The 13,484-nt window shown below is 40.5% G+C and overlaps 1 protein-coding gene across 3 annotated transcripts in view; it reads left to right on the top strand.

Annotated features, from left to right (window-relative positions):
- The window catches only part of ARHGEF12 (Rho guanine nucleotide exchange factor 12), a 96,167-nt gene that overhangs the window by 32,619 nt on the left and 50,064 nt on the right, over positions 1–13,484 (top strand). For 2 of the 3 annotated variants that reach the window (XM_061592372.1, XM_061592371.1), the window contains exons 2-4: positions 6,157–6,180; positions 6,896–6,984; positions 9,243–9,299. In XM_061592372.1, coding sequence (XP_061448356.1) covers positions 6,157–6,180; positions 6,896–6,984; positions 9,243–9,299 — 170 coding nt within the window. The remainder of the gene's footprint in view (positions 1–6,156; positions 6,181–6,895; positions 6,985–9,242; positions 9,300–13,484) is intronic. The other variant, XM_061592373.1, reaches the window with a different exon arrangement.

Raw genomic sequence — 13,484 nt, 5'->3', positions numbered from 1 at the left:
GCCGTAGGGTGGTTTACATCAGTAAAAATATAAGCACAGTACAATAAACATACAGGTCAAATATAATGAGAACAATTCCATAACTAAGGCACAATAGAAAAAGGCAACATTAAATTCTTTGTCACTTCCGTATGCATACAATTGTAGAAGATGAATTTGCAAATCTTCACCCCACCTCTCCTCCAGAAGCCTTCAAAAGAGATATGTCTTAACCTGTTTCCTAAAAGAATATAATGAAGAGGCCAGATGCAACTCAGTGGGGAGGGAATTCTGCAGACATGGGGCCACCACACTGCACAGGGACCACCGGGTAGGCCTCTTCTGCAAATCTCAAGGCATGGACAGGTTATATGGAAGCCAGTGTTCTCTCAGATATTTGGGGCCCAGGCTGTAAGTGTAATTGCCTTAAATTTGGCCCAGAACACAGTACGAAGCCAATGTGGCTGCTGTAAAATGGGGTTATATGCATTCAACCTGTTGTCCCCATCACTATGCTGGCTTCCACATTTTGCACCTAATTGCAATTTTTGAACTATTTCAAAGGCAGCCCCACATAGAGCACATTACAGTCTAACCTGAAAGTTACCAGAACATGGATAACTGTGGCCAGGCTATCCTGGTCCAGAAAGGTTTACAGTAGCACGTAGATGGGGGAAAATGTATGAATTGGTTGTTTGTCTGCCTGTTGCCATAGTATCTAGTTGCTTATTTTCAAAACTAAGCAACACTGACTACAAGTCTCTTTCCAGTGAAACTAAAAATGAATAGTACCTATAAAGAAATGTTTAATGTATTTACTGTCTTGATACTCGGACATGCCTGTTATTTGATAATTTTGTGAATTGGAATTGAAAGTTATAACTTGCCTAAAGTTCTGGCTTCCTTAAATCGTGAAGTTTTAATGTTATTGCATTGAAGGTGGAGACTAGATCTGTTTGTAGAACTGCCAGAAACCTAAAGCAAATAATGCCATGCATGATTTTCTCATGAGTCACCTGTCAGCTGTGTCTGTTGCCCTATTCTTTTTCTAAAAATATTTTTGTTGCTTCCATCAGTTGCCCATTTCCCTTAGACTTTTTCTTCAGTTTGTGTCACAAAAATCACATTGTCATCATTGGAATTGTAGTGGAGTCTTTAGAATGGAGTTTCTCAATTAAACCCAGAGCAGTGCTTTAGTGAGAGCAAGAAGCATGAAACTGTGTTGTACTAGGTGCTATAAATATACTATGTATGTATTTACAAATCTTGAAGTGATATACAAAAATACAACATAAAAACCTATAAAATAGTATTGTATTTTTGATGTTGACTGTTGTGCACCGCCCAGAGAGCTTCGGCTATGGGGCGGTATAGAAATTTAATTAAATAAATAAATAAATAAATAAGCGTTCACTATTAACACCAACACATCAGGAAGCCCGGAGGACAGTTACTCGATCTAGGGCCTTTTCTGTAGTGGCCCCCGAATTGTGGAATAGCCTCCCCGAAGAAATACGCCTGGCGCCTACGCTTCTATCTTTTCGGCGCCAGGTTAAGCCAGGCATTTTAATGTGTTCATTTTTATATTTCTGTTGTTCCTTGTTGTGTTTATTATTGTTTGGTTGATTTTATCACGATATTTTGTATTTTAATCTTTTTGTACACCGCCCAGAGAGCTATTCGCTATGGGTGGTTTAAAAATGAAACAAATAAATAAATAAATAAACAAGGTTAAGCCTTATGGATCATGGAATGCCTGGGGGAAAATGTGTCTTTACAAGATGTCTGAAGCAACTGATGGATGATGCTTCACAGTGGCAGAGGGAAGGACATTCCACAGTGCAGGGGCAATGGCAGAAAATGCCTGTTTTTGGGTCACCACCTTGTGATAATTCTGTAGGATAACATTTCCCGAAATGATCTAACACAGGTCTATACAGGTGCAGATAGTCTTTCAGGTAACTTGGCCTGGAATTGTTCAGGGCTTTAAATGTTAGTAACAAGACCTTGAACAGGGCCTGGTAGCAGATTGACAGCAATTCCCTCATTTATAGGTGTAATATTTGTGGATGCAGGTTCTCCACAGAACAACTTGGCCACAATATTCTGCACAAGTTTCAGCTTCTGGACCATTCTCAAGGAAAGTCCCACAAACAGCATATTACAGTAGACCAGTTGTGAGGTTACCAGCACGTGAATCATAGTGGCCAAGTATACAAAGCACCAGTAAGGCTATACCTGGAGCACCTTATATAGCTCATCATCCCAGTTCAAGAAGGGATCATTGACATTCAGGAACACAGTGAAGGTGTCTTGGCTCCTGCCTGAAAAATGACAACAGGTGTACTTTCTTCTAAGTAAAGGAATGAACATTTATTGTTGCAGACTAACAGTACCAGCTCAGTGTTGTGAAAAGAGTAGAATATAGTCCAGGTGCTCTTACAAGGTAAGGGGGTAGCAACAATAAGTCCAGTTCAGAATCAAGGCCAAGGTTCAGGTGTCCAATATCAGTAACAAGGGCTTCAAGATTGCACAGGAGCTGTTAAATTATTCCAGTGAATTTCCCTGATTACCTGCCAAGCTTTTAATCAGAGGCAGAGAATGCCCATCTACTCACAAGAATTCCTGGCCCGAAGGCTGGTTCTCTGCCTAGAGAAGCCTTTCCCAACTAGTGGGCCACCAGGTATTGTTGGACCACAACTCCCATCAGCCTCAGCCAGCATTGCCAATGGTCAAGAAAGATGGGAATTGTGGTCCAACCACTTTGGTGGCCCACTAGTTGGGAAAGGCTGGCCTAGAGAGACAAGTCTCCTCTTTTCTCTTGATGCACTGCCTCTTCCTGAGAGACATTGCCAGATGTGCCTCTTCATCCTCTGCTGGGGAAACAGACTCCACAGTCTTTAACAGCCCCCTCTCCTCTGCTAGTGAGGGAGAAGCAGCCTTTGGATTCCTGCGTCATTGGGTGCATTTGGAGTGTGTCAAAAGGACGCTACTCCTTTGTCTCTTCTTCCTCCCCTTTCCTCAAGTGCCTCCCACTCTGGTCTGCATCACAGTACTCATCCTGGTTTGAATAAGAATACTCAGAGACGATCATAGAATCATAGAATCGTAGAGTTGGAGGGCCTATAAGGCCATCAGGTCCAACCCCCTGCTCAATGCAGGAATCCAAATCAAAGCATTCCTGACAGATGGCTGTCCAGCTGCCTCTTGAATGCCTCCAGTGTCGGAGAGCCCACTACCTCGCTAGGTAATTGGTTCCATTGTTGTATGGCTCTAACAGTTAGGAAATTTTTCCTGATGTCCAGTCGAAATCTGCCTTCCTGCAACTTGAGCCCATTATTCCGTGTCCTGTACTCAGGGACAATCGAGAAGAGATCCCGGTCCTCCTCTGTGTGACAACCTTTCATGTACTTGAAGAGTGCTATCATATCTCCCCTCAGTCTTCTGTTCTCCAGGCTAAACATGCAGAGTTCTTTCAGTCTCTCCTCATAGGGCTTTGTTTCCAGTCCCCTGATCATCTTTGTTGTCCTCCTCTGAACCTGTTCCAGTTTGTCTGCATTATTCTTGAAGTGCGGAGACCAGAACTGGATGCAGTATTCAAGATGAGGCCTAACGAATGCTGAATAGAGGAAAACTAGTACTTCACACGGTTTGGAAACTATACTTCTGTTTAGGCAGTCTAATATAGCATTTGCCTTTTTTGCAGCCACATCACACTGTTGTATTGCTGAGCCAATTATTCCCCATCTTATAACTATGCATTTGGTTTCTTTTTCCTAAGTGTAGAACTTCACATTTATCCCTGTTGAATTTCATTCTGTTGTTTTCAGCCCAATGCTCCAGCCTATCAAGGTCTCTTTGAATTTTGTTTCTGTCTTCCACGGTATTAGCTATGCCCCCCCCCAATTTTGTATCATCTGCAAATTTGATAAGCGTGCTCTGTACCTCCTCATCCAAGTCGTTAATAAAAATGTTGAAGAGCACTGGGCCCAGGACCAAGCCCTGTGTTACCCCACTCGTTACTTCCGCCCAGTTTGAGAAGGAACCATTGATAAGCACTCTTTGAGTACGATTCTGGAGCCAACTGTATATTCACCTGATAGTTGTTCCATCCAGCCCACATTTAGCTAGCTTGCTAATCAGAATATCATGGGGCACTTTGTCAGAAGCTTTGCTGAAGTCGAGATATATTATGTCCACAGCATTCCCACAGTCTACAAGGGAGGTTACCTGGTCAAAAAATGAGATAAGTTTAGTTTGGCAGGATTTGTTCTTCATAAATCCATATTGACTCCTAGTAATTGCTGCATTGCTTTCAAGGTGCTTACAGATTGACTGCTTTATAATCTGCTCCAGAGTTTTTCCAGGGATTGATGTTAGGCTGATGTTAGGGATCATGACAAAGGACCCATCATGGTGGATGTGAATGAAATTCTTCAAAAATAGTTACGTTTCTTGGGTGCCTACACTGAATCTGATCACTATAGTTTGTACTGGTGCACAGTTTTATCTAGTTTTTCACTGTTAAGAATATATGGATGATATTATAGTAAAAAACATCTTCAGCAGACTGGCAAATGCTGTGAATATTGTATAAGCAGTGTGAGAAGAAAAAACTCTTTGTGCACTTAAAGCTTCTGTTCAGTTTAATGGATATATTAAAACACTCTTTGGTTTAATGCCACAATTCCATGCTTTGTGGAATATTTAAAGAGATATCTGAAAATGATCTTTCTTAAAGAAAGCTTGATTATTTTCTTATAGCCCTTTATGAGCACTGAATAAAATAATTTTATACCAGAAGGAAGAAGCAAAACATTCTTAGATTCTCTTCTTCAGTGAATGGGCTGAATGTGTACAGGACTGTGAGAGGTTTCCCTGTGATCATGACATACTGATTGCCCTGCTTCCATATCCCTTCTTTCTCCCTGTTTGTGTCCGCTCGTGTGTGTGGAGAGAGCGAGAGACTGGGAAGCTGGTTTGCAGCCCAGGAGTTACCATGAATGTATCCCAGAATCCTTTTGGAAAGGTTCTCCCCTTGATTATATGTGACATTGTTTGGTGACTGGCATTCTCATGTAAGAAAGACTGAGACTGAGGGAGATAAGCTTGGAGATACTTCCAGAACAGCATTTGGGAGCATTTGCCTCCTCAGGTTTCTGAACAAATCTGCCCTGGTTTATGGCAGATGCTCTGTTGCAGGATTGGGAGGGCATACAATAAGAGATATCATAATGGTTTAAAAATAGAGTTGCTTGAAAAAGGGAAATGGATTGCTTTCAAGTCGATCCCAGCTTATGGCGACCCTATGAATAGGGTTTTCATGGTAAGCAGTGTTCAGAGGTGGTTTACCATTGCCTTCCTCTGAGGCTGAGAGGCAGTGACTGGCCCAAGGTTACCAGTGAGCTTCATTGCTGTGTGGGGATTCGAACCCTAGTCTCCTGGGTTGTAGTCCAACACTCTAACCACTACTCTTAGCTGTTGCTTAGCTTTGCGATAATGTCCTACAGTTTGAGACCACCTATATGGGAGGTAGTTGTGCATAGTATGAAGTGAGTTGCCCTACAGATTGACTCTGTGTGCCACAAATACTTATGCACCTTTCTAATTGGTGTTTTAAATAGCTACAGTGAAAATATGTAGCTTGTTAATAATTATGTTAAACTCTGAAAAATTAAACATCACTTCATGGTTTGTGTGTGGAGAGAAGCAGCATAGGAAGGACTGAGCTATGCTAGAATCTTTATTCTTGTCATTCTTGTGTTTCTAATGCCACAGCACATGATGGGGGTACCTCTCATTGCACTGCAGTGAATATAATATCTGAAGGAATTATTATTCTTTCTTGGATATAAAATACTGTGTTCTGAGCTGAAAGAAAATACTCCTGCACCAGAGGGTTATTTGGAGGGATGATGTGCAGCTGAATTGAAAATGAGTTTTCACTCAGGACATATGAAAACCAGATCATGGGGTAAAGTCCATTAATAATTCTTCAGTTGTTTTGTGAGAATTGAAATACTTTTATTTATTTTTAGTTGCTCACATTGGAGGGAATGAAAATGAAATCATCAGTAACAAATTGTGAATGTAAATCCTTTATGCAAAGCCTGATGTTGCTTTTTAAGCATCCGTAAACAAATTACGTTACACTAATTTTTATTTTTTACGTTTCAGGTTTCCCCTCAAAAAACCTACAAGGTGAGTTCTTGAGGATTTGGCTACCTTCATATGTGTTATAATCAAGATAATATAGACAGCCGAGCACATGCTAGTGTAAAGCAAGGATTCAGTTAAACTATTGCCCTGCAGAAAACTTAAGGAGAAAATGGGAGTGCTCCCCTTCCCCCACCCCAAAGAAGTAATCCAACTTATCTTCAGGTTTGTGTCTCCTAGGTGTTCTCTTTTTTTGTCCTGAAGACAAGAAAGAGTTCTCCAGTTGCATAAGCAACATGAGGAGAGAGTCTAGGTAACTGGGCAAGCCTTCCGTCTCTTCAGGTGCTATAGAACAAAATGGCTGAGATTACCATAGCTGTGACTATTTACAGAAGACAAACTTGAAGATAAATGGAGTAAAGGGTAGTTTTAGACAGCACAATGAGTGGATGTCATGCCCTAATGAAGTTGGGGGTTGCAGTTTCACAGCCTGCTAACAAGGTTGCAAAGTTAAAAGAGTTTCAGCTCTGCTTTATGGGAAGCTATATTTAAAGAAATACTGTATGATATTCACTGCAGATTTAGGGAGCTCTTAGGTACAGAGAATAAAAGTAGCAGTGACATTTTACCTCTTTCCTGAGTGTGTGTGAGGCCTTGTTTAGATTTCTTAAATTCTGCAATGTTATTTGGTATTTATAATGTTAACATTTCTTGGGTCCTGGTTGATACTCTATTTTTGCTTCTTTTTGTTTGGCTTCAGGCATGGCAGCATTCTGAGCAGAGAGTCTCCAGCAGACAAGAAGCAGAAAGTTGAACGCTGCATCAGTGCCCACGACTTCGACCCTACAGGTAGACTTCCCATAACCTCCTACACAACAATCCATTAAGTCATAGCAGAGAGCTTTTAGAGTTAAAAAATCACCTAATCTTTGCCCAGATGTTAACTTTCAGAAGCTATTGCTAGCTTTCTTGCTCACACTGATATCCCATTTTCACGTTGAATTGCCCAATGTTCTTCACTGTTGTTCTCTTCAGTTATGTAGATATAAACTCGTGTGGTGATAGATGGGGTGGACAGTAGTGGCAGAATCTCTTCCAAAAGCAAATATGATGGACTTTGCTGGTTACCTGTTTGGGTTTTTGTTTTGTTTTAAGCTTATTTAGAGAGAGAAAGCTATTGGGTGGGGCACACATCTTCTGGTGGAAGGGAAGCTTTGGGACCATACTATATGAACTACGTGATTGTATCTTCAAGCATTCCTCTTTTTTAATTGGAGCTTCCTGTGACTGTGTTTTTTATTGGAGGAGTGGCCTCCTCTACCATTCTTCTACTGGATATTGTGACTGTGTTTTGGAAACACTGGGAGAGCCAATCACACACCTTGTGTTGTTCTAAGGCTTTAGGAAACAGTTATTTAAAGAAACTGCAGACCTATATTTTGATGATGCTTTGCTTCCTGATTTGGCACAACTGCCAGCTGCCTGGGCATTATGCTGATCTGTGTGTGTATTCCTGCTATGCAAAGAAGCAGACCATATGACTTAGCAGTCAGCAAAGGTGGCAAAGTCTAAATGAGGTATTATTAAGGGTTTTGTTGTACAAAATCCTGCACAACTTTTTATCTTTCCTCACCCCCTTTTTTTTCCTGGGAATGCCCATGCCACCTATTTTTAGGACAAAGTTGTTAAACCACCAATATTTGGAGACCTTCCTTTGGTAGGTCTGTATTGCCATTTCTTAACCATCTAATGTTGACTTCTGACAGTAGCACGTTACTGGTCTAGATAAATTGTTAGTTGCACTTAAGGCTATTCTTGTCTGTGGAGCAAATTTTAAAACAGCACATGGCTCTGAGCTGAAGAACTTCTTTTTAATCTTCTGAGTGAAGTTGTACTTGCACATCTTGTAATTTTATAATCTTTAACTGGACGTCGCTATTCACTTTCTTTCTTTTTCCCTATACTTGTAGACCATCTGTGTTGCATTCAGAGTCTAATGCTGTCTTGGAAATTAGTCTGCATGTGAAGGTTCCACCCACCCCAACCTACTAACCCAGTGACTGCTGTGTGCTCCTAACTGTATGACTGGCTTGCGGGTGAGCCTCTTGGCCCCACGTGGTGTGTTGCTTTTTGTCTGTGCTCTTTGCTGTTTAGTCTGTTATCCCCCAGAATCGTGCAACAGGTGAGAGCTCACTCTGAAGGCTGCAGAATGTGATATGCAGTGATACATTATTACAGAGCAGGGTTGTGTTTGGACCACGTATTTATACTACATCTTAATATTTGCTCAGCTCAGGCTGGAGAGCAGGGTTCAGTGCCTAGTTCAGCCATGGTCTATTCTGGGTAATGACTTGTTTCTCGATCTGTAAAATCAAAAGAGTTAAGAACTGTTTCACATTTTGATTATGAGAGTAAGTGAAAAATGGTACCAGCTCTCTCCCTTAGAAATGGGATTAGTTAGCGATATGGGCAATACTTCCTTACTGGCCCAAATGAGTATAGTTTAAGTGGGGGTAGATAAAGTAATGAACAGATATTTCTGTTCTTTCTGAAAGCATATCATGTTAATTTACATCTACAACAGTCTCATCATAGGTGTTCAAGGATCCTTTGTATCTTAAGTGGTAGTGATGGTCTGTTCTGACAGCCATGAAACACCACGCAATCCCTAGCTTCTCCAGGGATCTTGGATAGCAGGGCTAGTAAAAAAAATATTTCCCAGACAGACTGAAGACTTGCTGCCATTCTCCAGAGTGGCTTTGGCAGCTCATTACTTATTATGCAGTACTTTTATAGAATAGGGTCTGCATGTTGTTCATATTATATAATGTTTTCTCCAGTTCAGTAGTTGGTATAGAAAAGTTGGAGCTTGATTATGGTATCTTTTTCTTCCTTACTTCACACACCTTTCAGTGGGGAGTACCTGTGTAATTCAAACTTCTGGAATTCACATTCTGATTTCAAAATGTTATCACCTCTGTGTTGCTCATACCTTGTTTGTGTTTTGCATGAATTAACCCAATTATACAGATCATTCTGATTTTTATGAATTTTTCCCCATGTTGGTCTCCATATTTCCTATATCTTTTTCTCCTGCTTTCGTGCAGATAGCTCCTCCAGGAAGACAAAGTGTAGCTCGGAGGAGAGTAGATCCGAGACGTATGGTAAGCTGAAGCAGCCACTGTAGCCCTGTGCCTTTGTTCAGTGTGCTCCGTGCTGTTGTTCTATGTGCCCAAGGCCTCTGCCCTTTACCTGCCATGCATGGCTTACTCTGCAGCAGGGAAAAGGACTGAAATTTTTAATGTGGCTTAAATTTGCAAGCTTTTGGCTGTTGAACACTAACTAATTCACATGTAGCAAAAGTCAGGTGTTTTCTATTTTGTCTTCCATTCCCTAATAGGAAACCTTTTTGGGGGTTGTAATATTTGAGGAATCAGCATCAGCAAATAGTGCCTTAATAGGTTGGGTTATGGACTCTATAGGGTATGATACTGATATAGATGTATTTGTGTTTTGTTTGAAGGAAATTACACAATCATTTCACTTCCCCACTCCTTGGGCATCACTTGCTGGATTTTCCATAGGGCATGTCCTTACCATACATAAGATTGATGGCAAATTGCACAGAACTATATAGAACAGGTAGTTTTGTAGCTGAAAATATTCAATTAATTGCATAATAGGCATGTTTTGTGCTTCCATCTGATAAGATTGTTTCCCCTGAATTTCTGTTCTGCTGTTACTTGTCTAGTGAATGATCAAGCTTACTTTAAATGGGTAAATCAAAAGCTGTAAGATTCTTGTTAAGAACCTTTTTATCAAGGAAGAACAAATGTTGCTGTTATGTGCCTTCAAGTCGATTACAACTTATGGCGACCCTATTAATCTTTTTTTTATATATTCATAGGGTTTTCACGGTAAGAGGCATTCAGAGGTGGTTTACCATTGCCTTCGTCTAAGCCTATGGCACCTGGTATTCCCAGGCGGTCTTCCATCCAAGTACTAACCAAGCCTGACCCTGGTTAGCTTCCGAGATCAGACAAGATTGGGCGTGTTCAGGGTATACCTGACACCATTCTGCTGTGCCTCTGCCACCTCCTTACACATGTTAGAATGCATTGGCACAGAGCATTCCTATGATGATCTCAATTTGAATCCAGTTTAGTCACTTGCTATACTAGCTCATTGTATTTAGCACCTGCATTTTTCCCAAAACTACTTCATCCTAGATAAGTTCCTTCACTTTTTAGCCTTCAGTGGACTTTGGGAGAAATCCCTAGACAAACATTACAATGGAAATGAAAAGGGAGAGGGTCTAATCTTGTTGTTACGAATTTTGCATAGGCTTACTGAACTAATTGCTCCCTTCTGCAGAATCATCCTCACTGGTTTTGTCATACTGCAGTGCTCTGAAGGGTGAAATGGACAGTAAGACTTGGTAGACTGCTCTTACTACTTGTTCAGAACAAGGCATAAGTAATCTCTCCAGGGCTAATTCACTTGAAATAACTTGTTTCTTGAGTTGTCCCTAAAAAGAGTTAAGTAGCCGGCTGCCATAGTAGTAGTGCTGAACTCCTTAAAGCAGTCTTTGCCAATCTGCTGTCATCTGGATGGTTTGGACTACAATTCCCATTAGCCCAGCCAACATGGACCTAAAGGTTAGCTTACCCATTTCTGAGTAGAAAGCTCTTTCTTTGGATTAGAGCAGCCCTTCCCAACCTTTGTGTCCCCAGATGTTGCTGGACTACAGTTCCCATTATTCCTGACCATTGGCCATGCTGGCTGGGGCTTATGGGAGTTTGGACCCAAAGGTTGGGAAAGGCTGGAGTAGAGGAATTTACTATATTGATGGAATCCCATTTTGAAAAAGGATTCCCCTCCCCTGCAGCTATTTTGCATATCCTTGTGCTGTGCACAAAATGAAGCAATAATAATATTGCTTCCTTTAAGGTCACAGAAGAAGTTGTAGTGCTAGTTGTATTGAATACTGGTCTAAGCATCAGTCAAAACAGAAACTCTTCCCTAGTCGGATGCTAGGAAATCCACTGCCGTCAATTTTCTTTGAAGTAACTAGTATATCATGATTATAGAAAATGTGTTGTGTGCCTCTTGGGATTTATCTATAGTTTTGTTTCCTGTGCCTGTACTGTGTGCCTTGGCTTTTCATGACTGTGTAATGAAACATGATTTCCTAACTCAAGCCTTTCTGCTTCCTCTCAAACTTCCTGCAGAAGCGCTGTCTGTGATTAGGATTTAGCTATGCAGGTTCCATTTCTTCTTCCTTTCTAGTAGTCTTTTGCTGTGCTGGCTCTCTTCTCCTCCTCTTCTCTTCTCCTCCCCTTCTTCCTACTGGTGCTGAAATCTGTGTGGAAAAGCTTACGGTATTTGCTTTGGATGGGACCAAGCTCTTTAAGAGCCTGCAAGCAGAGAATGCAGTGTTTTATATTACTGATGACTAGCGTCTCTTTTGCTTATCTTTTGGACATTAGTGAGGAAATGTCTTGAAGAGGCAAAAGTAGTTTAGAGGTGTAGCAGTTACCTTTTTGAGGTGAGGGCTGTTGAAATTCCTGTTTGAATGAGAAATAAATTTGCAGTCCTTGATGGCTTATGGAATAAGATGTGAAGTAAGCCGGAAATGCCATTTTAACATCCTACATACAATATGAGTTTTGCATTATTTTCTTTTTCTTAAATACTGCTGGCTTCTTGTATATTTGTTCATATATAAAGACTAAACATAACTTTATTTTATATTCCCCCCAAAAATGAGCTCAGTCTGTGTCTTGTGATGACTATTGATATGGTCTTTTTCTCTCAAGACTTATAATTTGAGGTATTTAAGTGGTTCTAGGAAGGAGTATTGAAATCAGTTTTTTTGCATAGTCGTTTCTGGGCCAGGAAGGCTTAGCCACCTCAAGTTTGTGGCAAATGATTTCAGGGTTGAGGGTGACATGATTAGACTTGGTTGACACACACACACCCATACAAACAAATAGCAGTTTCCTTTATTCAGCTTTATGAAATTTTGGAAAGCATTCCTTTCTGCTGGCAAATCCTACTAGAAAGCTACATGAAGACAAAATCTGAGATTCCTAGTCCTGTGATTTTATTTTAATTTGTTTAACTATCTGGATTAAAAAATCCAGATTCTTTCGATGGATGCAAAAGGAATCTTAATCTGTTTTGTACTGCCTTTTCCCCTTATTTTAGGCCTTCCTAAATCCTTGCTATATGTAGCAAGAGCAAGGGGCAGAAATAACTATGGAAGTAGCCAGTTGTGTTGTATCCGTAACAGTAATATGACTTGAGCATATTAACAGCTGAACTGAATACTCAGTGCCCATGAATGGGGAGGGGGTTAGGGATGAGAGAATGGGGGGATTTTTGTACCAAGCAGAGGAATGCTGTGTTTTTTTATTTAAAAAAAAATCTACCAGTGACATTTCTGGAAAAAGAGTTTGAACAAGCATGCATAAAAAAATGAAGATTGCTAATCTGTGCAATAGAGTATTATGATTTGAAATTGGGAAGGTGAGGCTTACAGATGTTTAATCATATTAAAGAATTGGAAGTGAGGAAAAGAAAGTGGTGTTGTGTGCCATAAATGACGGATGCCACCTCTCTTCCAGTTCTATCTTGGGAAGCTTTTCATGTTACCTTGGCAGTATGGTTGCACCAAGAACTCAGACAAGATTGGCATGTCTCCATGAGTTAGATCCTCTAATATTTTTGTAGACATCATCAAAATTCAGTCAAGCCCCTTGGACACTACTTTGCTAATCTGTGGAGTGAGGCATCTATACAGTTTGCTTCCCGGGGCACAGAAATACCTTAAATGTTTGAAGCAATTTTACCTTACTTGATCAGATTGAGCACTTAAAAAACAAAATTGTTGAGTTCTACAAGGAGTGTGTGAGCTATTGCTGCTATAATGAGTTCAGAATGCTGAAAATATCGCACATGTAATAATGAGTTTAGAATGGTTCAGTACTGATGAGATGTTTCTTCTACACAGGGTTATGCTTTGCTTTTGCTTATTCTCACCTATCCCAGGTGCCATTCAGTAAATAGTCAGTTGTATTCTGCTTTATTGTTATGATTTGTACTTCAAGCCAGTTGTCCAATTATCTGAACCAATCAGAGCTGTTTTTTAATTTGTTCCTGTGAGTACATAGCAGGACTAATGGTCTATTGATTATAAGGCAGCTTCTTAAATGTACTGCAGGATTTAAAATAATAGCAACAAATATCAAAGGGAAAACACACTCCATGAAAATAGTATTTAAAAGAAGTCAGGAAAGAATAAAGGGACAAGGCAAGGTCGTTGCTTGTCACTGGTTTGTGCGGTC

The sequence above is a fragment of the Rhineura floridana genome, chromosome 12, assembly GCF_030035675.1.
Source record: "Rhineura floridana isolate rRhiFlo1 chromosome 12, rRhiFlo1.hap2, whole genome shotgun sequence".
Lineage (NCBI taxonomy): Eukaryota > Metazoa > Chordata > Lepidosauria > Squamata > Rhineuridae > Rhineura > Rhineura floridana.
Note: the sequence above shows the minus strand (reverse complement) of the source record. Positions and strands in the feature narration are given on the sequence as shown.